Source organism: Hypanus sabinus, chromosome 17 (assembly GCF_030144855.1).
Source record: "Hypanus sabinus isolate sHypSab1 chromosome 17, sHypSab1.hap1, whole genome shotgun sequence".
Taxonomy (NCBI): domain Eukaryota; kingdom Metazoa; phylum Chordata; class Chondrichthyes; order Myliobatiformes; family Dasyatidae; genus Hypanus; species Hypanus sabinus.
This window is the reverse complement of record NC_082722.1, coordinates 745,519-770,268: the sequence shown is the minus strand read 5'-3', so window position 1 is coordinate 770,268 and position 24,750 is coordinate 745,519. Positions and strand designations below refer to the sequence as shown.

General features: G+C 45.3%; 2 protein-coding genes across 2 annotated transcripts; both read left to right on the top strand.

The window, feature by feature from the left end:
- Positions 1 to 6,258: 6,258 nt before the first annotated feature.
- On the top strand, positions 6,259 to 7,703 carry LOC132407132 (eotaxin-like). Its single transcript, XM_059993429.1, has 3 exons — positions 6,259 to 6,579; positions 6,932 to 7,040; positions 7,127 to 7,703. Exons 1-3 carry the CDS (start codon positions 6,501 to 6,503, stop codon positions 7,356 to 7,358), a joined length of 420 nt encoding a protein of 139 aa, XP_059849412.1. The 5' UTR covers positions 6,259 to 6,500; the 3' UTR covers positions 7,359 to 7,703.
- A 14,605-nt stretch (positions 7,704 to 22,308) lies between these two features.
- On the top strand, positions 22,309 to 23,798 carry LOC132407131 (eotaxin-like). Its single transcript, XM_059993428.1, has 3 exons — positions 22,309 to 22,621; positions 22,974 to 23,082; positions 23,169 to 23,798. Exons 1-3 carry the CDS (start codon positions 22,543 to 22,545, stop codon positions 23,398 to 23,400), a joined length of 420 nt encoding a protein of 139 aa, XP_059849411.1. The 5' UTR covers positions 22,309 to 22,542; the 3' UTR covers positions 23,401 to 23,798.
- The last annotated feature ends 952 nt before the right edge of the window (positions 23,799 to 24,750 follow it).

Genomic DNA, 24,750 nt, shown 5'->3' with positions numbered 1-24,750 from the left:
GAGGGTTATGGGGAAAAGGCAGGTAGGTGGAGATGAGTCCATGACCAGATCAGCCATGATCCTATTATATGGCGGAGCAGGTTCGATGGGCCAGATGGCCTACTCCTGCTCCTATTTCTTATGTAAATAGGACTAGGTTGGTGGTCACTATGGTAAGCAAGGTCGAGATGGACTGAAGGGCTTGTTTCCTGCTTCATGACCGAATGAGCCCGACAGTCTCATTAACCAATCCCTCCAGGCTATCCTCCCTGAGTACCATAGTGATTTTCTTCCCGTTCAGGAGTGCCATACCCATGATGTGGATATCAGCTGGATGTGGAGAGAATGTTTCCTGTGGTGGGGACATCCAGAACTAGAAGTCACAGCCTCAAAATTGAGTGGTATCTTTAAGATCACAGGTAAGGAGTGATTTTTTTCTTTAAGCCAGAGAGTAGTAAATCTGTGGAATGCTCTGCCACAGACTGCAGTAGAAGCCAAGTCTGTGCATATATTCAAGGTGGAAGTTGATCTTTTTTTGTTAGGTTAGGGCATAAGAGGATATGGCAAGTATGGGGCTGAGTGGGGTCCAGGGTCAGCCATGATGGAATAGTGGAACAGACTTGATGGGCTGAACAGCCTGATTCTGCTCCTGTGTCTTATGGTCTTATGATCTTATGCCACACCTGGAACTTCTGTAGCCTGGAACACTGAGCCGTCAACCCAGTACATCACTCAAGCAACTTTCATAGATTGCATCAAAATCATCGTCCCAGGTGCTGATCCAGCATCTCTAAATGGCTGATCTTGCAGTTTTATTCATATCCCAGTGCACGGAGACAACTTGTATAATTGGAATTGTATTCTTATTATTCAATTTTTCTTCATCTTTGAAAACAGACGGTGTGGAATTTCTGAAGGAAGTCAGAGGTGCCATTACATAGAATGTGGGCCCAGGAAGTTAACTCAAGAACAGCCAGTCGGAGAATTCCTGCACTTCCCTTTTTATGGAACACTGAAGCAGTGGCCAGTGCTAGTGTTTGAGGGACTTTCCAGACAAGCCCTAATTTCATAAAGCAGAATATGGGAGCTGGTGAATCACACGATCATCAATTCCATCCTGGTATAGGACAAGATAAAGGCAGCGTTCTGTGTGGTCGTAATTTTGAAAGCTCTGTGGATCTGCTGTTTCAAGCAAGCTGCACCCGCCCCGGGTAAGAGATTTTCCCGCTACATGTTTTTGGATTTCTCTGGAATTTTTGATCTCCATCTGAACTTTGACACTGACTTTGCTGGTCCTCTGGATTTACTACTCTGTAAATACCATAGTGAACACAGTACTTGGACTGTGATTTGGTCACTGCTTCAATGCCCTGACACTTCCAGGGGACCATTTTTGCCCCTTGCTATCCCTATGCTCTTAACAAATCTGTAGATGGCTTAGGATTCTCCTTTACCTTGTCTGCTAGAGCAACCTCATGCCTCCTGGTTTCTTTGTTAAGTGTTTTCTTGCATGTCTCAAATTCTTATACTCCATGAGTACATCATTTGTGTTGCCAATACCTGCTATTCGCCTCCTTTTTTCCCTAAACCTGTTTTCTTTACCTTTTTATTCTGACAGGCATGGACAAGCTTTGTGCTGTCAAATTTTCACCTTTGAAGGCCTCAGGCTTACCAAGTCCATCTTTGTCAGAAAACAGCCTGTCCTAATCCAGCTCCTTTCTGATACCTTCAAAACTGAGACGTACAAAAAAGCTGGATGAACTCAGCAGGTCGGGCAGCATCCGTTGAAAGGAGCAGTCAACGTTTCAGGTCGAAACCCTTCATCAGGACTGAAGAAAGCGGGGCCAGGGGCCCTAAAAAGAAGGTGGGGGAAGGGTGGAAAACCAATCAGAGGAAAGATCAAGGGGTGGGGGAGGGGATAGGCAGGAGAGGTGAAGAAGGAATCTAAGGGGAAAGCACTATGTGTAGTAGGAGAAGGCTGAGTCATGAAAGGTGATAGGCAGCTAGAAGAGGAGACAGAGTGAAGGTGGGATGGGGAAGGGAGAGGGAGGGAATTACCAGAAGTTGGAGAATTCGATGTTCATTCCAAGGGGCTGGAGACTACCCAGACGGTATATGAGATGTTGTTCCCCCAACCGCAGTTTGGCCTCATCATGGCAGTAGAGGAGGCCAGGTATGGACATATCTGAATGGCAATGTGAAGGAGTGTTGAAGCAAGTGGCAACCGGGAGATCCTGTCTTTTGTGACGGACAGAGCGTATGCGCTCGACGAAGCGGTCCCCCAACCTGCGTCAGGTCTCGCCGATGTAGAGGAGGCTGCACCAGGAGCACCGGATGCAATAGATTACCCCAACAGACTGACAAGTGAAGTGTTGCCTCAGCTGGAAGGACTGTTTGGGGCCCTGAATGGTGGTAAGGGAGGAGGTGTAGGGGCAGGTGTAGCACTTACGCTTGCAGGGATAAGTGCCAGGTGGGAGTTCTGTGGGGAGGGACGTGTGGACCAGGCAGTTGTGGAGGGAACGATCCCTGCGAAAAGCAGAGAGAGGTAGCGAGGGAAAGTTGTCCTTAGAGGTGGGTTCCTGTTGAAGGTGGCGGAAGTTGCAGAGGATAATATGCAGGATCTGGAGGCTGGTGGGGTGATAGGTGAGGACAAGGGGAACGCGGTCCCTGTTCTGGTGACAGGAGGATGGGCTGAGGGCCGAAGTGTGGGAAATGGGGGAGATATGGGTGAGGGCATCATTGATAACGGCAGAAGGGAAACCACGATTCTTAAAGAAAGAGGACATTTGGGATGTCCTGGAATGGAAAGCCTCATCCTTGGAGCAGATACGGCAGAGACGGAGGAACTGGGAATAGGGAATAGAATTTTTGCATTTGGCAGAGTGGGAAGAGATATAATCAGGGTAGTTATGGGAGTTGGTAGGTTTATAGAAGATGTCAGTGGACAGTCTATCTCCAGAGATGGAGACCGAGAGGTCAAGAAAGGGCAGAGAAGCGTCCGTGATGGACCAAGTGAATTTGAGGGCTGGGTGAGAGTTAGAGTCAAAGTGGATGAAATTGACGAGCTCAGCATGGGTGCAGGAAGCAGCACCAATGTAGTCGTCAATGTATCGAAGGAAAAGTTGGGGAGCAGTACCAGTATAGATTTGGAGCATAGACTGTTCCACATAACCCACGAAGAGGCAGGCATAGCTAGGGCCCATGCGAGTGCCCATAGCTACTCTATGACCCTTGGTCTGAAGAAAGTGGGAAGAGCCAAAAGAGAAGTTATTAAGTGTGAGTATCAGTTCCGCTAACCTGAGGAGTGTGGTGGTGTTGGGGAACTGGTGAGGTCTATTGCCTACCCATCAAAATTGGCCTTTCTCCAATATAGAATGTCAACCCACGGACCAGACCTATCCTTTTCTATATTTACTGTGAAACTAATTGCATTATGATCACTAGATGCAAAGTGGTCTCCTGCACAAACTTCTGTCACCCGATGTCTCATTCCCTAATAGCAGATCAAGTATCGCACGTTCTCTTGTCGGCACTTCTGTGTACTGATTATGGAAAGATTCCTGAACACATTTGACTGTCACTTAACCCCGTGACGGGTTAAAGAACCAGCAGAAATGGAAAACACTTTGAAGTCTGGTATTGCTGTTAACTAATAGTGTTTATTAGCAACTATGCCATACAGTAATAAAAATGCAGATATATCAAACAGGTTAGCAATGATTATATATATACATAAGTGTGGAAATAGGAAAACCAAGCTTCTTCAAGCCTAGGGGTAAATAGATACAGTCTTATGATGATGAAGAAAGTTCAGTTCAGTTTGTGGTATTTAGTAGGGAAGAGCTGGAGAGAGAGAGAGGTGTGTAGGTCTTCAGGTGAGCTGGTACCGTCGATCTTCCCGTTGTCCTCTGAAATCCTTTTAAAGTCACCGACTGTGACCATAACAAAGGTGACCGTTCTTCTGTGGTGGAATTTTCAAGCCAGGCCAGGGTTGGACAGAAAAATAACTCCCCACCGGTCACACCTTTTCTGCACTGCGAGAGCCACTGATCGGTTCTCCTGATCGTTCCTCCAAAAACCCACCTTCCTGTGGGCACAACAAAGCTCATCCAGTGTCCAAAACCGTCTGTCTGTGTGTCCAGCAGCTGACCTGGCATTCATCTCAGCATGCAGAACCCCAGCTGTCTATCAAACTGCTCCACCCTCCTCTCTCTGTAAGAATTGACAAGCAGGCAGTGTCCTTGTGGAAATGTAAACAAACAGCCGAGAAGCCACAACATCAATCTCCTGAGCATTCTTCACCTCCCTCTCTCTCTCTCTCTCTCTCTCTCTCTCTCTCTCTCTCTCTCTCTCTCTCTCTCTCTCTTAATAACAAGGATTCTGCATTGTACACCTCCCTCTTTCTCTTTCTTGTTAAGAGCAGAGTTCATAGGGTCAATTCAAGACCCCATCACATGACAAACTCCATTCCATCTGGTACTTTTACAGTGTAGGAGTCTCAGACAATAATTGACAAAAATAATTTAATAAATAAATTAAACACTGTAATCCCACCCAGGATTAAAAAGAAATTTCTTAGTAAAAGTTCAAAGTGAAATTTATTCTGTACAAACATGTCAGCACAAACAACCACGCGGTTCTTCCTCTGTGGGCATACTAACAAATCTATAGAACAGTGACAGTAAACAAGATGTAGAAACTGTAAACATCAGTAGGCTAGGCAACCCTAGGGAATTTCTCAGGTAGGGATATGTTCAGCACAGCTTTTTGGACTGAAGGGCCTGTATTGTGCTGTAGGTTTTCTATGTTTCTTTCAGAAACTGTAGAAAACTGTGCAAAAGCAGAATCTGGGCTAGAAGCCACCAGAATATTTTCAAGGAAAAACTTGCCTCCTTTCACACTACTGTATGTTCTGCAAGCAGAGCCCATTTCCAGGATTATTACAGAGAACAGCAGTGATTGGAGAATATTGTTCTCAACTACAACCCAACTCTTCAACTATGCTCTGACCAACAATGCCCTAGTAGATCATCTGCCACAAAATGTGAGGAACTTACAATATTTTTAAATCAACAAAATTACTGTATAGTTAGATAGTGGTATCTTCCAAAACAAAACTCATAACTCCATACATGCAAACACCCCTCCCTCATCTTACATTCTAGCCCTGTATTCTTCTTCTCTGGTCCTTCCAGGATATTCACCCTTTTTACAACTGTAACAATTCCCTTGATCAGCAGGTAAACATTCCCTTCTCATCTGCACCTCCACCTGTCATGCCTGAAACCTCTATTCTCGTACACTGAAAACCACTCTTTTATTCCCAAGTTGTAACTGTGCAGTGTCACAGGGTGGTGATGAATGCTTTTAGACTATTTGAGCTGACAAGTTACTGTATGGCACATTTGGACAAGTCATTGATAAGGCCACGCTTTGAGTATTGTGTCCGGTTTTGGTAGCCCTGTTATAGGAAAGATACCATTAAACAGGACAGGTTGCAGGGAAGATCTGGGAAGATGCTAACAGAATTTGAGCATCTGCATTACAAGGAAAGGTTGGGTAGGCAAGGACTTTATTCTTAAGAATTTGGGAGATCGAGGCGTGATCTTATAGAGAAGTATAAAATGATAACGAGCACATAAATCACGTGCAGAACGCAAAAAGATATTCCCCAGAGTAAGACAACTAAAATGGACAGGAGAGAGTATCCTTAAAAAGGATCTGAGTTGTAACTCCGCCATCAGCTGCCAAAGGTTTCATTGATGCCTGAACGACTGATAAAAACTTCGGATAAGCACATGGTTCGGAAGCATTATGAAAAATACAGTCCAATCGCGACGACTGGGACCAGGTTGCTGGTCACTATGGAAAGGACGAGCTGGACTGAAGGATCTGTTTCCTGTTGAGTGACCGAATGAGCCCGAGAGTTTTATCAGCCCATCCCTCCAGGACATCGACCCTGAGCAGCGCAGTAATTCTCTGCCCCATCAGGAGGGCCATGTCCGCTCTGTCACTCCTGGAGTTTCTATACTCAGGGACATTGAATCGCCAGCCCTGTACTTCACTCAACCAACTTGATTGCAACTCAATCAACTTTCTTTGATTGCAACAGTATTATCATCCCATGTGCTGTCTCTAAACGGTTGATCTTGCACTTTCATCCATATCCCAGTCCACGGAGAGAACGCATGCGTTTGAAACTAGCTCTTGTATTTCAACTTTCTCTTCCCCTCTGAATCGGATGTGGGATTGCCTGAAAGAAGTCAGACGCGCTAGTACTAAGAAAGTCCGCCCCAGAAAGTTAAAGAGCGCCCTTTACAGCTGAACTACCGAACGGCCATTCGGAGAATTCCTGTACTTCCCTTTTTATGGAACATCGGAGCAGTGGCCAGTGCTGGTTTGGGGACTTTCCAGGGAAGCCCTAAATTGATGACCATGAGTGCTGCCAACCCCCTTTATAAAGCAGACTATGGGAGCTGGTGAATCACACGGCCATCAATTCCATCCTGGTACAGGACAAGATGAAGGCAGCGCTCTGCGTGGTCGCAATGTTGGCAGCTCTGTGGATCTGCTGTTTCAAGCAAGCTGCACCCGCCCCGGGTAAGAGATTTTCCTTATTCCCAATATTCCATACCCAATCCCGACAATGCACCGTGATCAGCTGCGGGGAGCAGCTCTCCCGCTTCCCATCGGTTGGCGGTGATATTGAACAGCTCACAGTGGAATGATTCTCTTGGAGGGAGGGTCGGGAATGGCAGTCAGTCAAAGGGACTGGAAGGGTCATCAGATCGGTAGGGGAATGGCGTACAGTAGTTTATATGAAGGACGGGGTTACACCGTTAAATGTCTTGGGTTGGAAAGGCCTTCATGCGCGAGGCAGTGCGTTCACGTGGGTTAAGGTGGGTTGAGTTATCTAGCGGTATCTAACTATTTGTTTTTCCTTCTCCCTCAGCTTCAATCATAACGCTAGAATGCTGTGAGAGGTTTAGGACCACGCCCATTCCTCGCAAGAGGCTTAAGAGCTACACGGAAGCTCTCTTGTGCCCGACACCTGCTGTCATGTAAGTGTTTCAACGTGCAACTGCAAAATGTTTGAGAACAATGGTTGATGACTCTCCCGTAATCGCCACTGTTTGTTCTGCTTCAGATTCACCAACAAGAGGAATATGAAGATTTGCACTAGAGCCAAGGAGGAATGGGTTAAAGAGTCAGTGGAGTACCTGGACAGGAAACACCAGGGTGGCAAAGACGAAGTGAAATCTCCAGACTTCAACGAGGTCTCAAGAGCTAGTTTTGAACGTGGGTTCAATTCTTCCCGGCTCCCGAATGGAGGTGAAACTTCAGCATTGACTCGGGAAGTTGACGCTGGTGCCCAGTGAAGAAAGAGAGCTGAGTTTGAATCATATTCACAGTTTACAGACAGACAGCCAGGAATACTTTATTCATCCTGAGGGAAATTGGGTTTTCGTGACAGTCTCACCAACCAAGAATAGTGCAGAAATCTAGCAATATAAAAACATAAATAATTAAATAATGATGAGTAAATTATGCCAACTGGACATTAGTCCGGGACCAGCCTATTGACTCAGGGTGTCTGACACTCCGAGGGAGGAGTTAAAGCCGTGTCTGCATGTTTCATTCAGAGGTCAGATTAGGACCCGGTGCGTTATAGTATCATAAACCTACGATGTTAACTGGATCTCTATCGCGTGTTGTATGGAGTTGTTAAATTAATCTTATTTTGTTTGTACATTTGTTAAGTATTAATAAAGATTGAAAGTGATGTGGGCTGTGCTGTGTGTGAGCTTTGATCAGCGTCACCTCATTTGCATGAGCTGGGAGTATCGCTGCAGGGGAGGGGACGTGTGTGTGATCGTTGACAGATCTCTCCATGTCATTCCTTGCAATGGGACTGGAATTCGGAGATACACTTCAGGGTGAGGAACGTTAGGAAAGAATCAAACTTTTGGGCGAGTTTGCCCATCCAGTTTCCGATCACTGAGTTCCCTCACTGACCCGTCTTTCACAGACTAGGAAGTGCTGGAGCCCCAGTACTGATTCCTGCCCCACTCCGCCCCCCCCCCCATTCGTTAATGATGTTGAATGGCAAATCGGCCCACTGATTCCGGCTCTCTGTACTTGTCAGTGCTCCACTCTCCGCCCTCTGCCCTAACCACTGTGCCATGGTGCCACGGATGTTCTACTAGGTCGTATTTCTTATCGACGAGGAAGAAGGACGTCTCATCATTTCTCCCTCTCAGTCATTCGCATAGTCCCATTCCGCCTTATTCTCTGTAACGTATTCTCTCTGCGATGGGATCTGCTCCCCGATCCTCACTGGGGCCAATAACAAAAGTCAATTAAATCTGTCATTCTCGTGCCACCTTATCAGATACTTTTTGGAAATCCTGTACACTCCCTCTGCTACTACCTTATCATCTTAACTGTTCCATAGGTGCCATGGGTTCATGCAGCACAGAACCAGGCCCTAACATAGCATTTGCCAACTGAACAGGCTATGACCAAGGTTCTCTGAAGGTGGCAACACAGACAAATAGAGTGGTGAAGAAGGTATGGGGTGGGGGGTGGGGGAGGTTTGGCCTCCATTACCCAGGGCTAGGATGTATCCTTCTTGTTATTTCTTCAAAGAATTACAACAGATTCGTCAGGCAGGATTTTCCCTTGAGGAACCTATGCTGATGACGCATGTGGCTTCAAGTACCCTGAGACCTCATTCTTAATAATCAAATCTAACATCTTCCCACCCACTGTGGTTTATAGCTTCCCTTCTGCCTCTCTCTGTTCTTGAAGAGTAGAATGATATTTTCCAGTCTTCTGTAACAATTCCAGAATCTAGTGATTCTTGTCAGATCATTATTAATGTCTCCATGATCTCTCCACCCACCTCTGTCAGAACCCTGGGGAGTACAGTATCTGTTCCAAGTGACTTATCTATCTTCAGACATTTCAGTTTCCCAAGAACCTTCTCTCTAATTATGGTAACTTCATGTACTTCATGCCCCTGACACCTGGAACTTTCACCATACTGCTAGTGTCTTCCACAGTGAAGACTGGTGCAAAATACTTATTAATTTCATCACCATTTCATTTTTCTTCATTACTACCTCTCCAGCATTGTTTTCCAGCTGTCCAATTATCCTCTCTCACCTCATTTTTACATTTTCTGTATCTGAGGAAACTTGGTATCCTCTGTAATGTTATTGGCTAGCTTAATTTTGTATTTAATCTTTAGCTTCTTTATGAATTTTTAGTCACCTTCTGTTGGTTTTTAAAAGCTTCCCAATATTCCTACATCCCACTAATTTTTGCTCTATTGCATGCCTTCTCTTTGAACTTGATGTTGATTTTGACTTCTCTTGTTAACTACTGTTGTGTCATCTTTCCTTTAGAATGCTTTTTCCTCTTTGGGATGTATAAATGACGGGGCTTCTAAATTCCATCCAATGCTCCTTTGCCATCATCCCTGCCAGTGATCTTTTGTAATCAATTTGGACCAACTCCCCTCTCAAGCCTTTGTACTTCACTCCACTGTAATAAGAAACATCTGAATTTAGTTTCTTCTCAAATTTCGGGTGTAATGGACATATTGTGATCACTTGCCCCTAAGCGTACTTTTACCTTCAGCTCTCTAATCAATTCCAGTTCATTGCAGAACTCCCAATCCAGAATGGCTGATCCCCTGGTGGGCTCAAACACGAGCTGCTCTAAAAAGCCATTTCATAGCCACCCTAGAAATTCCACTCCCATCCAGATCTCATTTTTCCAATCTACCTGTGTAATAAAATCGCTGATGACTATTGTAATATTGGTCCTTTGGTATGTATTTTCTGCCTCCTATTGAAATTTGTAGACTACATCTTTGCCATTGTTTGGGGATCTGAATACAGCTCCCACAAAGACCTTTTAATTCAATGCATTTCCTTAGTTCTATCAACAATGATTCAACACCTTCTGACCCTATGTCTCCTCTTTCTAATGATTTGACAAATGTAAATACTATTCTCTTGTCCTACATTCTATATAGATAATCTCCTTGGCAAATCTCATCAGCAAATTTTGCTATGCTACACTCAGTCCCCTCTTCTAAATTATCAATGTAATTGGTAAACAGCTGCAGGCCCAGCACTGGCCCCTGCTGCACCCCACTCACCACTGACTGCCAACTGGAGAAACACCCATTTACACCAACTCTCTGCCTTCTACCGGTTAACCAATCCACTATCCATGCCAATACACTTCCTCCGACTCCATGCATCCGTATCTTATTTTTAAGTCTCTTGTTCAGCACCTTATCAAACGCCTTCTGGAAATCCGTGTCTATGACATCCACCTGTTCCACTCTATCCACTGCACTCATTATGTGCTCAAAGAACTCCAGTAAGTGTGTCAAACCGGACCTGCCCTTTCTGAATCCATGCTGCGTCTGTCTAATGGAACCACTCCTTTCTAAATGTTTCTCTATTTCTTCCTTAATGACAGCTTCAAGCATTTTCCTGACTACAGATGTTAAGCTAACTGACCTATAGTTGCCTGTCTTTTGCCTACATCCTTTTTAAAAGGTGACGTGACATTTGCTGTCTTTCAATCTGCTGGGACCTGCCCAGAGTCTGGAGAATTTTGCTAAATGATTACCAACGTGTTTGCCAATTCCCTTAGCACCCTGGGATGCATCCCATCAGGACCAGGGAACTCCTCTACCTACAGGCCCTCTAGTTTGCTCATCACTATCTCTTTAGTGACAGTGATTTTATCCAGTTCCTCACCTGCCATTTCATCCATAATATCATTCTTTGGCATATTAGATGTGTCCTCCACCGTGAAGACCGACACAAAATAGTCGTTCAAAGCCTCAGCCATTTCCTTATCACCCAATATCAATTTCCCCTTCTCGTCTTCCAAGGGACCTACGTTGACTTCAGCCCCCCTCTTCAGCTTTATATATTTATAAAAACTTATGCTATCTGTTTTTATATTCTGTGCTAATTTACTTTCGTACGCTATCTTCCCTTTCCTTATTTCTTCTTTAGTTGTTCCTTGTTGCTTTTTGAAGTATTCCCAATTCTCCAGTCTCTCACCATGCTTTGCGGCTTTGTACACACAAGCTTTTAATTTGATACTATCTTTCATTTCCTTGGTTATTCAAGGCTCGCTCTCCCCACACTGACTGTCCTTACATTTGACTGGAATATACTTTTGTTGAGCACTGTGAAAATCTCTTTGAAAGTATTACACTGTTCATCAACTGTCCTACCAAATAGCCTGTGGTCCCAATCCACATTAGCCAACTTCTCCCTCGCCCTGTTGTAGTCTTCCTTGCTCAAGCATAATACACTAGTTTTAGATCTAACTACTTCATCCTCCATCTGTATGCCACTGACCCATAAAAGATCATAAATGATGCAGTGGTATTCCTTAAATCACCACCATTGCTGAAATTATACTTGAATAATTTTCCTAATGCATTTATGGACCTCTCGCCTTAAACCATTGGAACGCTCTTCCCTCAGTTCTGGACGCTGGTTTCAGCCCAGAGTTCATTCTCCTCAGACTGAACCTGAAACTCTACGTTGCTGTGATCTCTTATCCACAAGTGTTGGTTATATTGATATTGGAATTGGAATTGGTTTGCGTGTCCCGAGCTACAGTGAAAGGTCTGACTTGCATAATGCTGATATAGATAAACCAATTAGACATCGAGATAATACAAGGTAAAAAATTAGTGGAATGCAGAATAAAGTGTAACAGTTAGAGAGAAAGAGCAGTGTAGGTAGATAATAGATCACAAGATCAAGATCTCTTTTATCACACTATGGAATCTTTAATAGTCTTATAACTTGGCATAGAATCTACCTTTTAACCAGGAGACACGTGTTCTTTTTTTTGCCTTCTGTCTGCTGAGAAAGGAAGGAGAGAGTATATCCCTGTGGGAAGGGTCTTCCTGCTTCAGTAAGACAGTGAGAGGTACCAATGGAGTCCATGGAGGTGAGGCATATTTCTGTAATATGCTGATCTGTGTTCACAACTCTCTCAAGTTTCTTGGAGTCATGGGCAGGACAGGGGCCCGATCCGGCCATGATGCATCTCTGTGGTACATTGATAGAAGTTTGGAAGAACTGACAGGAAATATCCAGTTTCTTTGGCTTTCCAAGGAAGTTGTGAGTTTTCCTCACTGTGACGTCTATGCGGTTGGACCAGGCCAACCTGATGTTGATTTTCGCTCCTAAGAATGTCATGCTCTCAACCCTCTCAACCATAATACCATTGATGTAGACAGGAGCTGGTACATTACCACCTCCACCCTGCACCCCACATTCCTCAGGTCACTGACCAACTCTTTTGTTTTGATGTTATTGAGGGAAAGGAGTTATCGTAACACAATGTCACTTGGATCTCTATGCACTTCCTGTACTACAGATACAGATACAGATACAGAAAGCTTCATATACTTTGATTTATGAAGGTCAATGTGTTGAAAGTTTTCTTTACAACCCTATCTAACTGTGACACCAATTTCAATAAATTATGGACCTATATTCCCAGATCCCTTTGATCTGCCACACTCTTCAGTGCCCTATGTGTAAGACCTACCCAGGTTGGTGCAACACCTGACACTTGTCTGCATTAAATTCCATCTGCCTTTTTCAGCACATTTTTCCAGATAAAACAGATCCCAACGCAAGCTCTGATAGTCTTCATGTCTGTTTGGTACTCCTGGTGTCATCCGCAAATTTGCTCATCCAGTTAACAACATTATCATCCAAATCATTGCACCAGTCCCTGCAACGCTACACTAGTCATAGGCCTCCAGTCAGAGAGAGGAATAACTACTGCAGATTTCTGGCTTCTCCCACAAAGCCAATGTCTAATCCGATTTACTTTCTCATCTTGAATGCCAAGCAACCGAACCTTCTTGACGAACCTGCCATGTGGAATCTTGTCAAATTGCTTGCTAAAGTTCATGCAGACAACATCTATGACCTTGCCTTCATTAAGCTTCCTGGTAACTTCTTTAAAAAAATTGCATAAGTTTAGAAAGCCCTACAGCACAATACAGGCCCTTCAGCCCACAATGCTGTGCTGAACATGTACATTCTTTAGAAATTACCTAGGGTTATCCTTAGCCCTCTATTTTTCTAAGCTCCATGCGTATGACTAGCCACATGACCAATGCCTCTCATCATCTTATACACCCCTATCAGGTCACCTCTCATCCTCCGTCACTCAAAGGAGAACAGGTCAAGTTCACTCAAGCAGTTCTAATAAGGCATGCTCCCCAATCCAGGCAACACCCTTGTAAACCTCTTCTGCACCCTTTCTATAGTTTCCACATCCTTCCTGTAGTGAGGCGACCAGAAATGAGCACTGTATTCCAAGTGGGGTATTACCAGGGTCCTATATAGCTACAACATTACCCCTCGGCTCTTGAACTCAATCCTATGGTTGACGAAGGCCAATGCACTGTATGCCTTCTTAACCACAGAGTCAACCTGTGCAGCAGAGTGTCCAGTGTATTCAGACCCCAAAATCCCTCTGATCCTCCACACTGCCAAGAATCTTACCATTTGTCAGTACCTCCAGTCGTTTGTCGTTTTTTATGTTTTCCCTCTACTCGTCAGTCTGAGGTTTTGTATTGCTAAGTCCTCTTGTTTGTTTTCATGCCCCATGTGCTCCTGTCTCTGCTCCTGCTCTACTCTGGCCCCTGTATCACTGAGTACTCTGCCTCTTACCTGTTTCTCATTTTTACCTGTTTTGCGACCACATCTGTCTCATTGTGCTCCACCTATCGTCTGCCTCTCTGTTTATTGCTCAGTGTAGTTTAGTCCTGTGTTTTCACTTGTTTGTTGCCAGATTGTGCCAGTGAGTTTTCCTGAGCCTTTCCAGCATTTGTATCTGAACTCTGTCCATCCGAATATCAACTCTGCCTGTCTCCCGATTCTGGTTTTTGGATTTCTCTGGAATTTTTGATCTCCATCTCAACTTTGATCTCTGGCTTCAGGTTTGTAGATAATTGGGCTTTGTTCCAGGGAAGGTGGGATCTGTTCCGAAGGGACGGTTTACAACTGAACTGGAGCGGCACTAACATTCCTGCAGTGAAGTTTGCTAGTGCTTCTTGGGGGGGTTTAAACTAAATTTGCAGGGGGCGGGGATCCAGAATGTGAGAGAGGATAGCGAGAGGAAGAATAAAGGACGGGGGGAACTACATGGTTCCAGAATATTAAGTGTGTAGTAGAGAAAGGTGAGGCGGAACAAGTGATAAGGAGATGTACAGAGGGATGTACAGAGGGATGGTCTGACGGAACATGGAGTTAAATGTGTTGAAAGAGTCAGTAAATTTAGGAAGGACAACACAATTCTAGAGGTGTATAGCCCGATGGGAGTTCAGGGAACTGGGTTAAGCACAATAGGCAGCAATTCAAACAGAGAGAGGAGAAGAGGGCTAAAAATTCTATGTCTGAATGCACGAAGTGTCAGAAATAAGGCGGATAAGCTTGAAGCCCAGGTGCGAATGGGTAACTATGATGTTGTTGGGATAACGGAGACATGGCTGCAGGGAGATCAGACCTGGGAAACGAATGTACAAGGGTATACGTGCTATCGTAGGGACAGAAATGTGGGCAGAGGGGGTGGGGTGGCCCTGTTGGTGAGGAATGAGATTCAGTCCTTTGCAAGGGGGGACATAGGGTCAGGAGAAGTAGAGACTGTGTGGATAGAACTGAGGAACAGTAAAGGCAAAAGGACCCAAATGGGTGTTGTCTACAAGCCACCAAACAGTAGCATGGATATGGGGTGCAAGTTGAATAGGGAGTTAACATCGGCATGTGGCAAAGGTAATGTCGCAGTAGTTATGGGGGATTTCAACATGCAGGTGAACTGGGAGAATCAGGTTGGTGCTGGATCACAGGGTAGGGAGTTTGTAGAGTGCCTACGGGATGCATTCTTGGAACAGCTTGTACGAGAGCCGACCAGGGACAAGACTATTCTGGATTTAGTGTTATGTAATGAACAGGATTTGATAAGTGATCTTGCAGTAAAGGAGCCATTAGGAGGTAGTGATCATAAGATGGTAAGTTTTTATCTGCAATTTGAGAAGGATAAGGGCAGCTCGGAGATGTCAGTGTTGCAGTTGAACAGGGGAAACTATGGAGCCATGAGGGAGGAGCTGGCCAAAGTTGACTGGACGGATAGCCTAGCAGAAAAGACAGTGGAACAGCAATGGCAGAGTATTCTTGGGAATAATGCGCAAGGTGCAAAATCAGTTCATCCTCCAGAGAAGGGAGGATTCAAAGGGGGGAAAGGGGCCACAGTGGTTGACAAAGGAAGTCAGAGATTGCATAGCATTAAAAAAAAAGGAAGTATGACAGAGCTAAGGTGAGTGGGAGGACAGATGATTGGGAAGTTTTTAAGGAACAACAGAACTTAACTAAAAAGACAATACAGGGCGAAAAAATGAGGTACGAACACAAGCTAGCCAGGAATATAAAGGAAGATAGCAAAAGCTTTTTTCGGTATGTGAAGAGAAAGAAGATAGTTAAGAACAATGTTGGGCCCTTGAAGAATGAATTGGGTGAAATTGCTATGGGAAACAGAGAAATGGCAGAAGAATTTAATGAGTACTTTAGATCTGTTTTCACAAAGGAAGACACAAGTAATCTCCCAGATGTATGGATGGGCCAAGGACATAAGGTAACAGAGGAAATGAAACAGATTGACATCAGGAAGGAAACGGTGATGAGTAGACTGATGGGACTGAAGGCAGACAAATCCCCAGGTCCGGATGGTCTGCATCCTAGGGTACTAAAGGAAGTGGCCCTGGAAATTGTGGATGCATTGGTAATCATTTTCCAATGTTCCTTAGATTCAGGATCAGTTCCTGAGGATTGGAGAATGGCTGATGTTATCCCACTTTTTAAGAGCGGAGGGAGGAAGAAAACAGATAACTATTGACCTGTCAGCCTGACATCGGTGGTGGGGAAGATGCTAGAGTCCATTATTAAGGGTAAAATAGTGGCATATCTAGATAGCAGTGACAGGATTGGGCCGAGCCAGCATGGATTTACCAAGGGTAAATCATGCTTGACTAATCTGTTGGAGTTTTTCGAGGATGTAACCAGGAAGTTAGACGGGGGGAGATCCAGTGGCATTTGATAAGGTCCCACATAGGAGATTGGTGGGTAAAATCAAAGCTCAGGGCATCAGGGGGAAGACATTGACATGGATAGAAAACTGGTTGGCAGATAGAAAGCAAAGGGTAGTGGTGAATGTGTGTTTCTCGGAATGGCAGGGAGTGACCAGTGGAGTGCCACAGGGCTCGGTATTGGGACCACAGCTGTTTACAATTTACGTCAACGATTTGGATGAAGGCATTGAAAATAACATCAGCAAATTTGCTGATGATACTGAGCTGGGTGGCAGTGTGACATGTGATGAGGCTGTTAGGAGAATTCAGGGTGATTTGGATAGGCTGGGTGAGTGGGCAGATACTTGGCAGATGACGTTTAATGTGAATAAGTGTGAGGTTTGGGAGTAAGAACAGGAAGGCAGATTATTATCTGAACGGTGTAGAGTTAGGTAAGGGAGAAATACAAGGAGATCTAGGAGTCCGTGTTCATCAGTCACCAAAGGTGAATGAGCAAGTGCAGCAGGCAGTGAAGAAGGCAAATGGAATGTTGGCCTTTATTACAAAGGGAATTGAGTACAAGAGCAAGGAAATCCTCTTGCATTTGTACAGAGCCCTGGTGAGACCACACCTGGAGTATTGTGCACAGTTTTGTCTCCAGGGTTAGGGAAGGACATCCTGGCTGTAGAGGAAGTGCAGCGTAGATTCACAAGGTTAATTCCTGGGATGTCTGGACTGTCTGATGCAGAGAGGTTAGAGAGACTGGGCTTGTACACGCTGGAATTAAGGAGATTGAGAGAGGATCTGATTGAAACATAAAAGATTATTAAGGGATTGGACAAGATAGAGGCAGGAAATATGTTCCAGATGCTGGGAGAGTCAAGTACCAGAGGGCATGGTTTGAGAATAAGGGGTAGGTCATTTAGGACAGAGTTAAGGAAAAACTTCTTCCCCCAGAGAGTTGTGGGGGTCTGGAATGCACTGCCTCAGAAGGTAGCGGAGGCCAGTTCTCTGGATGCTTTCAAGAAGGAGTTAGATAGGTATCTTATGGATAGGGGAATCAAGGGATATGGGGACAAGGCAGGAACTGGGTATTATTGATAGTAGATGATCAGCCATGATCTCAAAATGGCAGTGCAGGCTCGAAGGGCCGAATGGTCTACTTCTGCACCTATTGTCTATTGTCTGTTGTCTATGACTTTAACGCTGACTTTGCTGGTCCTCTGGAGTTACTACTCTGTAAATACCACAGTGAACACAGTACTTGGACTGTGATTTGGTCACTGCTTCAATGCCCTGACACTTCCAGGGGACCAATTTTGTCCCTTGCTATCACTATGCTCTTAACAAATCTGTAGAATGGCTCAGGATTCTCCTTTACCTTGTCTGCTAGAGCAACCTCATGCCTCCTGGTTTCTTTGTTAAGTGTTTTCTTGCATGTCTCTAATTCTTATACTCCATGAGTACATCATTTGTTCTGTGTTGCCAATACCTGCTATTCGACTCCTTTTTTCCCTAAACCTGTTTTCTTTACCTTTTTATTCTGACAGGCATGAACAAGCTTTGTGCTGTCAAATTTTCACCTTTGAAGGCCTCAGACTTACCAAGTCCATCTTTGTCAGAAAACAGCCTGCCCTAATCCAGCTCCTTTCTGATACCTTCAAAACTGAGACGTACAAAAAAGCTGGATGAACTCAGCAGGTCTGGCAGCATCCGTTGAAAAGAGCAGTCAACGTTTCAGGTCGAAACCCTTCATCAGGACTGAAGAAAGCGGGGCCAGGGGCCCTAAAAAGAAGGTGGGGGAAGGGTGGAAAAACAATCAGAGGAAAGATCAAGGGGTGGGGGAGGGGATAGGCAGGAGAGGTGAAGAAGGAATCTAAGGGGAAAGCACTATGTGTAGTAGGAGAAGGCTGAGTCATGAAAGGTGATAGGCAGCTAGAAGAGGAGACAGAGTGAAGGTGGGATGGGGAAGGGAGAGGGAGGGAATTACCAGAAGTTGGAGAATTCGATGTTCATTCCAAGGGGCTGGAGACTACCCAGACGGTATATGAGATGTTGTTCCCCCAACCGCAGTTTGGCCTCATCATGGCAGTAGAGGAGGCCAGGTATGGACATATCTGAATGGCAATGTGAAGGAGTGTTGAAGCGAGTGGCAACCGGGAGATCCTGTCTTTTGTGACGGACAGAGCGTCCCCCAATCTGCGTCAGGTCTCGCCGATGTAGAGGAGGCTGCACCAGGAGCACCGGATGCAATAGATTACCCCAACAGACTGACAAGTGAAGTGTTGCCTCAACTGGAAGGACTGTTTGGGGCCCTGAATGGTGGTAAGGGAGGAGGTGTAGGGGCAGGTGTAGCACTTACGCTTGCAGGGATAAGTGCCAGGTGGGAGTTCTGTGGGGAGGGACGTGTGGACCAGGCAGTTGTGGAGGGAACGATCCCTGCGAAAAGCAGAGAGAGGTAGCGAGGGAAAGTTGTCCTTAGAGGTGGGTTCCTGTTGAAGGTGGCGGAAGTTGCAGAGGATAATATGCAGGATCTGGAGGCTGGTGGGGTGATAGGTGAGGACAAGGGGAACGCGGTCCCTGTTCTGGTGACAGGAGGATGGGCTGAGGGCCGAAGTGCGGGAAATGGGGGAGATGCGGGTGAGGGCATCATTGATAACGGCAGAAGGGAAACCACGATTCTTAAAGAAAGAGGACATTTGGGATGTCCTGGAATGGAAAGCCTCATCCTTGGAGCAGATACGGCGGAGACGGAGGAACTGGGAATAGGGAATAGAATTTTTGCATTTGGCAGGGTGGGAAGAGATATAATCAGGGTAGTTATGGGAGTTGGTGGGTTTATAGAAGATGTCAGTGGACAGTCTATCTCCAGAGATGGAGACCGAGAGGTCAAGAAAGGGCAGAGAAGCGTCCGTGATGGACCAAGTGAATTTGAGGGCTGGGTGAGAGTTAGAGTCAAAGTGGATGAAATTGACAAACTCAGCATGGGTGCAGGAAGCAGCACCAATGTAGTCGTCAATGTATCGAAGGAAAAGTTGGGGAGCAGTACCAATATAGATTTGGAGCATAGACTGTTCCACATAACCCACGAAGAGGCAGGCATAGCTAGGGCCCATGCGAGTGCCCATAGCTACTCTATGACCCTTGGTCTGAAGAAAGTGGGAAGAGCCAAAAGAGAAGTTATTAAGTGTGAGTATCAGTTCCGCTAACCTGAGGAGTGTGGTGGTGTTGGGGAACTGGTGAGGTCTATTGCCTACCCATCAAAATTGGCCTTTCTCCAATATAGAATGTCAACCCACGGACCAGACCTATCCTTTTCTATATTTACTGTGAAAATAATGGCATTATGATCACTAGATGCAAAGTGGTCTCCTGCACAAACTTCTGTCACCCGATGTCTCATTCCCTAATAGCAGATCAAGTATCGCACATTCTCTTGTCGGCACTTCTATGTACTGATTATGGAAAGATTCCTGAACACATTTGACTGTCACTTAACCCCGTGACGGGTTAAAGAACCAGCAGAAATGGAAAACACTTTGAAGTCTGGTATTGCTGTTAACTAATAGTGTTTATTAGCAACTATGCCATACAGTAATAAAAATGCAGATATATCAAACAGGTTAGCAATGATTATATATATACATAAGTGTGGAAATAGGAAAACCAAGCTTCTTCAAGCCTAGGGGTAAATAGATACAGTCTTATGATGATGAAGAAAGTTCAGTTCAGTTTGTGGTATTTAGTAGGGAAGAGCTGGAGAGAGAGAGAGGTGTGTAGGTCTTCAGGTGAGCTGGTACCGTCGATCTTCCCGTTGTCCTGTGAAATCCTTTTAAAGTCACCGACTGTGACCATAACAAAGGTGACCGTTCTTCTGTGGTGGAATTATCAAGCCAGGCCAGGGTTGGACACACAAATAACTCCCCACCGGTCACACCTTTTCTGCACTGCGAGAGCCACTGATCGGTTCTCCTCATCATTCCTCCAAAAACCCACCTTCCTGTGGGCACAACAAAGCTCATCCAGTGTCCAAAACCGTGTGTCTGTGTGTCCAGCAGCTGACCTGGCATTCATCTCAGCATGCAGAACCCCAGCTGTCTATCAAACTGCTCCACCCTCCTCTCTCTGTAAGAATTGACAAGCAGGCAGTGTCCTTGTGGAAATGTAAACAAACAGCCGAGAAGCCACAACATCAATCTCCTGAGCATTCTTCACCTCCCTCTCTCTCTCTCTCTCTCTCTCTCTCTCTCTCTCTCTCTCTTAATAACAAGGATTCTGCATTGTACACCTCCCTCTTTCTCTTTCTTGTTAAGAGCAGAGTTCATAGGGTCAATTCAAGACCCCATCACATGACAAACTCCATTCCATCTGGTACTTTTACAGTGTAGGAGTCTCAGACAATAATTGACAAAAATAATTTAATAAATAAATTAAACACTGTAATCCCACCCAGGATTAAAAAGAAATTTCTTAGTAAAAGCTCAAAGTGAAATTTATTATCAGAGTTCTGTACAAACATGTCAGCACAAACAACCACGCGGTTCTTCCTCTGTGGGCATACTAACAAATCTATAGAACAGTGACAGTAAACAAGATGTAGAAACTGTAAACATCAGTAGGCTAGGCAACCCTAGGGCATTGCTCAGGTAGGGATATGCTCAGCACAGCTTTTTGGACTGAAGGGCCTGTATTGTGCTGTAGGTTTTCTATGTTTCTTTCAGAAACTGTAGAAAACTGTGCAAAAGCAGAATCTGGGCTAGAAGCCACCAGAATATTTTCAAGGAAAAACTTGCCTCCTTTCACACTACTGTATGTTCTGCAAGCAGAGCCCATTTCCAGGATTATTACAGAGAACAGCAGTGATTGGAGAATATTGTTCTCAACTACAACCCAACTCTTCAACTATGCTCTGACCAACAATGCCCTAGTAGATCATCTGCCACAAAATGTGAGGAACTTACAATATTTTTAAATCAACAAAATTACTGTATAGCTAGATAGTGGTATCTTCCAAAACAAAACTCATAACTCCATACATGCAAACACCCCTCCCTCATCTTACATTCTAGCCCTGTATTCTTCTTCTCTGGTCCTTCCAGGATATTCACCCTTTTTACAACTGTAACAATTCCCTTGATCAGCAGGTAAACATTCCCTTCTCATCTGCACCTCCACCTGTCATGCCTGAAACCTCTATTCTCGTACACTGAAAACCACTCTTTTATTCCCAAGTTGTAACTGTGCAGTGTCACAGGGTGGTGATGAATGCTTTTAGACTATTTGAGCTGACAAGTTACTGTATGGCACATTTGGACAAGTCATTGATAAGGCCACGCTTTGAGTATTGTGTCCGGTTTTGGTAGCCCTGTTATAGGAAAGATACCATTAAACAGGACAGGTTGCAGGGAAGATCTGGGAAGATGCTAACAGAATTCGAGCATCTGCATTACAAGGAAAGGTTGGGTAGGCAAGGACTTTATTCTTAAGAATTTGGGAGATCGAGGCGTGATCTTATAGAGAAGTATAAAATGATAAAGAGCACATAAATCACGTGCAGAACGCAAAAAGATATTCCTCAGAGTAAGACAACTAAAATGGACAGGAGAGAGTATCCTTAAAAAGGATCTGAGTTGTAACTCCGCCATCAGCTGCCAAAGGTTTCATTGATGCCTGAACGACTGATAAAAACTTCGGATAAGCACATGGTTCGGAAGCATTATGAAAAATACAGTCCAATCGCGACGACTGGGACCAGGTTGCTGGTCACTATGGAAAGGACGAGCTGGACTGAAGGATCTGTTTCCTGTTGAGTGACCGAATGAGCCCGAGAGTTTTATCAGCCCATCCCTCCAGGACATCGACCCTGAGCAGCGCAGTAATTCTCTGCCCCATCAGGAGGGCCATGTCCGCTCTGTCACGCCTGGAGTTTCTATACTCAGGGACATTGAATCGCCAGCCCTGTACTTCACTCAACCAACTTGATTGCAACTCAATCAACTTTCTTTGATTGCAACAGTATTATCATCCCATGTGCTGTCTCTAAACGGTTGATCTTGCACTTTCATCCATATCCCAGTCCACGGAGAGAACGCATGCGTTTGAAACTAGCTCTTGTATTTCAACTTTCTCTTCCCCTCTGAATCGGATGTGGGATTGCCTGAAAGAAGTCAGACGCGCTAGTACTAAGAAAGTCCGCCCCAGAAAGTTAAAGAGCGCCCTTTACAGCTGAACTACCGAACGGCCATTCGGAGAATTCCTGTACTTCCCTTTTTATGGAACATCGGAGCAGTGGCCAGTGCTGGTTTGGGGACTTTCCAGGGAAGCCCTAAATTGATGACCATGAGTGCTGCCAACCCCCTTTATAAAGCAGACTATGGGAGCTGGTGAATCACACGGCCATCAATTCCATCCTGGTACAGGACAAGATGAAGGCAGCGCTCTGCGTGGTCGCAATGTTGGCAGCTCTGTGGATCTGCTGTTTCAAGCAAGCTGCACCCGCCCCGGGTAAGAGATTTTCCTTATTCCCAATATTCCATACCCAATCCCGACAATGCACCGTGATCAGCTGCGGGGAGCAGCTCTCCCGCTTCCCATCGGTTGGCGGTGATATTGAACAGCTCACAGTGGAATGATTCTCTTGGAGGGAGGGTCGGGAATGGCAGTCAGTCAAAGGGACTGGAAGGGTCATCAGATCGGTAGGGGAATGGCGTACAGTAGTTTATATGAAGGACGGGGTTACACCGTTAAATGTCTTGGGTTGGAAAGGCCTTCATGCGCGAGGCAGTGCGTTCACGTGGGTTAAGGTGGGTTGAGTTATCTAGCGGTATCTAACTATTTGTTTTTCCTTCTCCCTCAGCTTCAATCATAACGCTAGAATGCTGTGAGAGGTTTAGGACCACGCCCATTCCTCGCAAGAGGCTTAAGAGCTACACGGAAGCTCTCTTGTGCCCGACACCTGCTGTCATGTAAGTGTTTCAACGTGCAACTGCAAAATGTTTGAGAACAATGGTTGATGACTCTCCCGTAATCGCCACTGTTTGTTCTGCTTCAGATTCACCAACAAGAGGAATATGAAGATTTGCACTAGAGCCAAGGAGGAATGGGTTAAAGAGTCAGTGGAGTACCTGGACAGGAAACACCAGGGTGGCAAAGACGAAGTGAAATCTCCAGACTTCAACGAGGTCTCAAGAGCTAGTTTTGAACGTGGGTTCAATTCTTCCCGGCTCCCGAATGGAGGTGAAACTTCAGCATCGACTCGGGAAGTTGACGCTGGTGCCCAGTGAAGAAAGAGAGCTGAGTTTGAATCATATTCACAGTTTACAGACAGACAGCCAGGAATACTTTATTCATCCTGAGGGAAATTGGGTTTTCGTGACAGTCTCACCAACCAAGAATAGTGTCGAAATCTAGCAATATAAAACCATAAATAATTAAATAATGATGAGTAAATTATGCCAACTGGACATTAGTCCAGGACCAGCCTATTGACTCAGGGTGTCTGACACTCCGAGGGAGGAGTTAAAGCCGTGTCTGCATGTTTCATTCAGAGGTCAGATTAGGACCCGGTGCGTTATAGTATCATAAACCTACGATGTTAACTGGATCTCTATCGCGTGTTGTATGGAGTTGTTAAATTGATTTTATTTTGTTTGTACATTTGTTAAGTATTAATAAAGATTGAAAGTGATGTGGGCTGTGCTGTGTGTGAGCTTTGATCAGCGTCACCTCATTTGCATGGGCTGAGACTGAGCTGGGAGTATCGCTGCAGGGGAGGGGACGTGTGTGTGATCGTTGACAGATCTCTCCATGTCATTCCTTGCAATGGGACTGGAATTCCGAGATACACCTCAGGGTGAGGAACGTTAGGAAAGAATCAAACTTTTGGGCGAGTTTGCCCATCCAGTTTCCGATCACTGAGTTCCCTCACTGACCCGTCATTCACAGACTAGGAAGTGCTGGAGCCCCAGTACTGATTCCTGCCCCACGCCGTCCCCGCCTCCCATTCGTTAATGATGTTGAATGGCAAATCGGCCCATTGATTCCGGCTCTCTGTACTTGTCAGTGCTCCACTCTCCGCCCTCTGCCCTAACCACTGTGCCATGGTGCCACGGATGTTCTACTGGGTCGCATTTCTTATCGACGAGGAAGAAGGACGTCCCATCATTTCTCCCTCTCAGTCATTCGCATAGTCCCATTCCGCCTTATTCTCTGTAACGTATTCTCTCTGCGATGGGATCAGCTCCCCGATCCTCACTGGGGCCAATAACAAAAGTCAATTAAATCTGTCTTTCTCGTGCCACCTTATCAGAAACCGTTTGGAAATCCTGTACACTACCTCTGCTACTCCTACCTTATCATCTTAACTGTTCCATAGGTGCCATGGGTTCATGCAGCACAAAACCAGGCCCTTTGACCTATTATGCCCATGCTATCACAACAAGACATCTAACCCGATCCCAGCTAGCAATACTTTGTCGGTATTCTTCTGGACCTTGACCTATGGCCACCTGGTAGCATGGCCCACCATGGTAAGAAGGTGCATGAAACCACGGGTGGGGGGGGGGGGGGGAAGGACCAACATTGGCATTGTCAAACCGTCACTCAGTGACTTCAAAAAATGCCAATGGTACCTG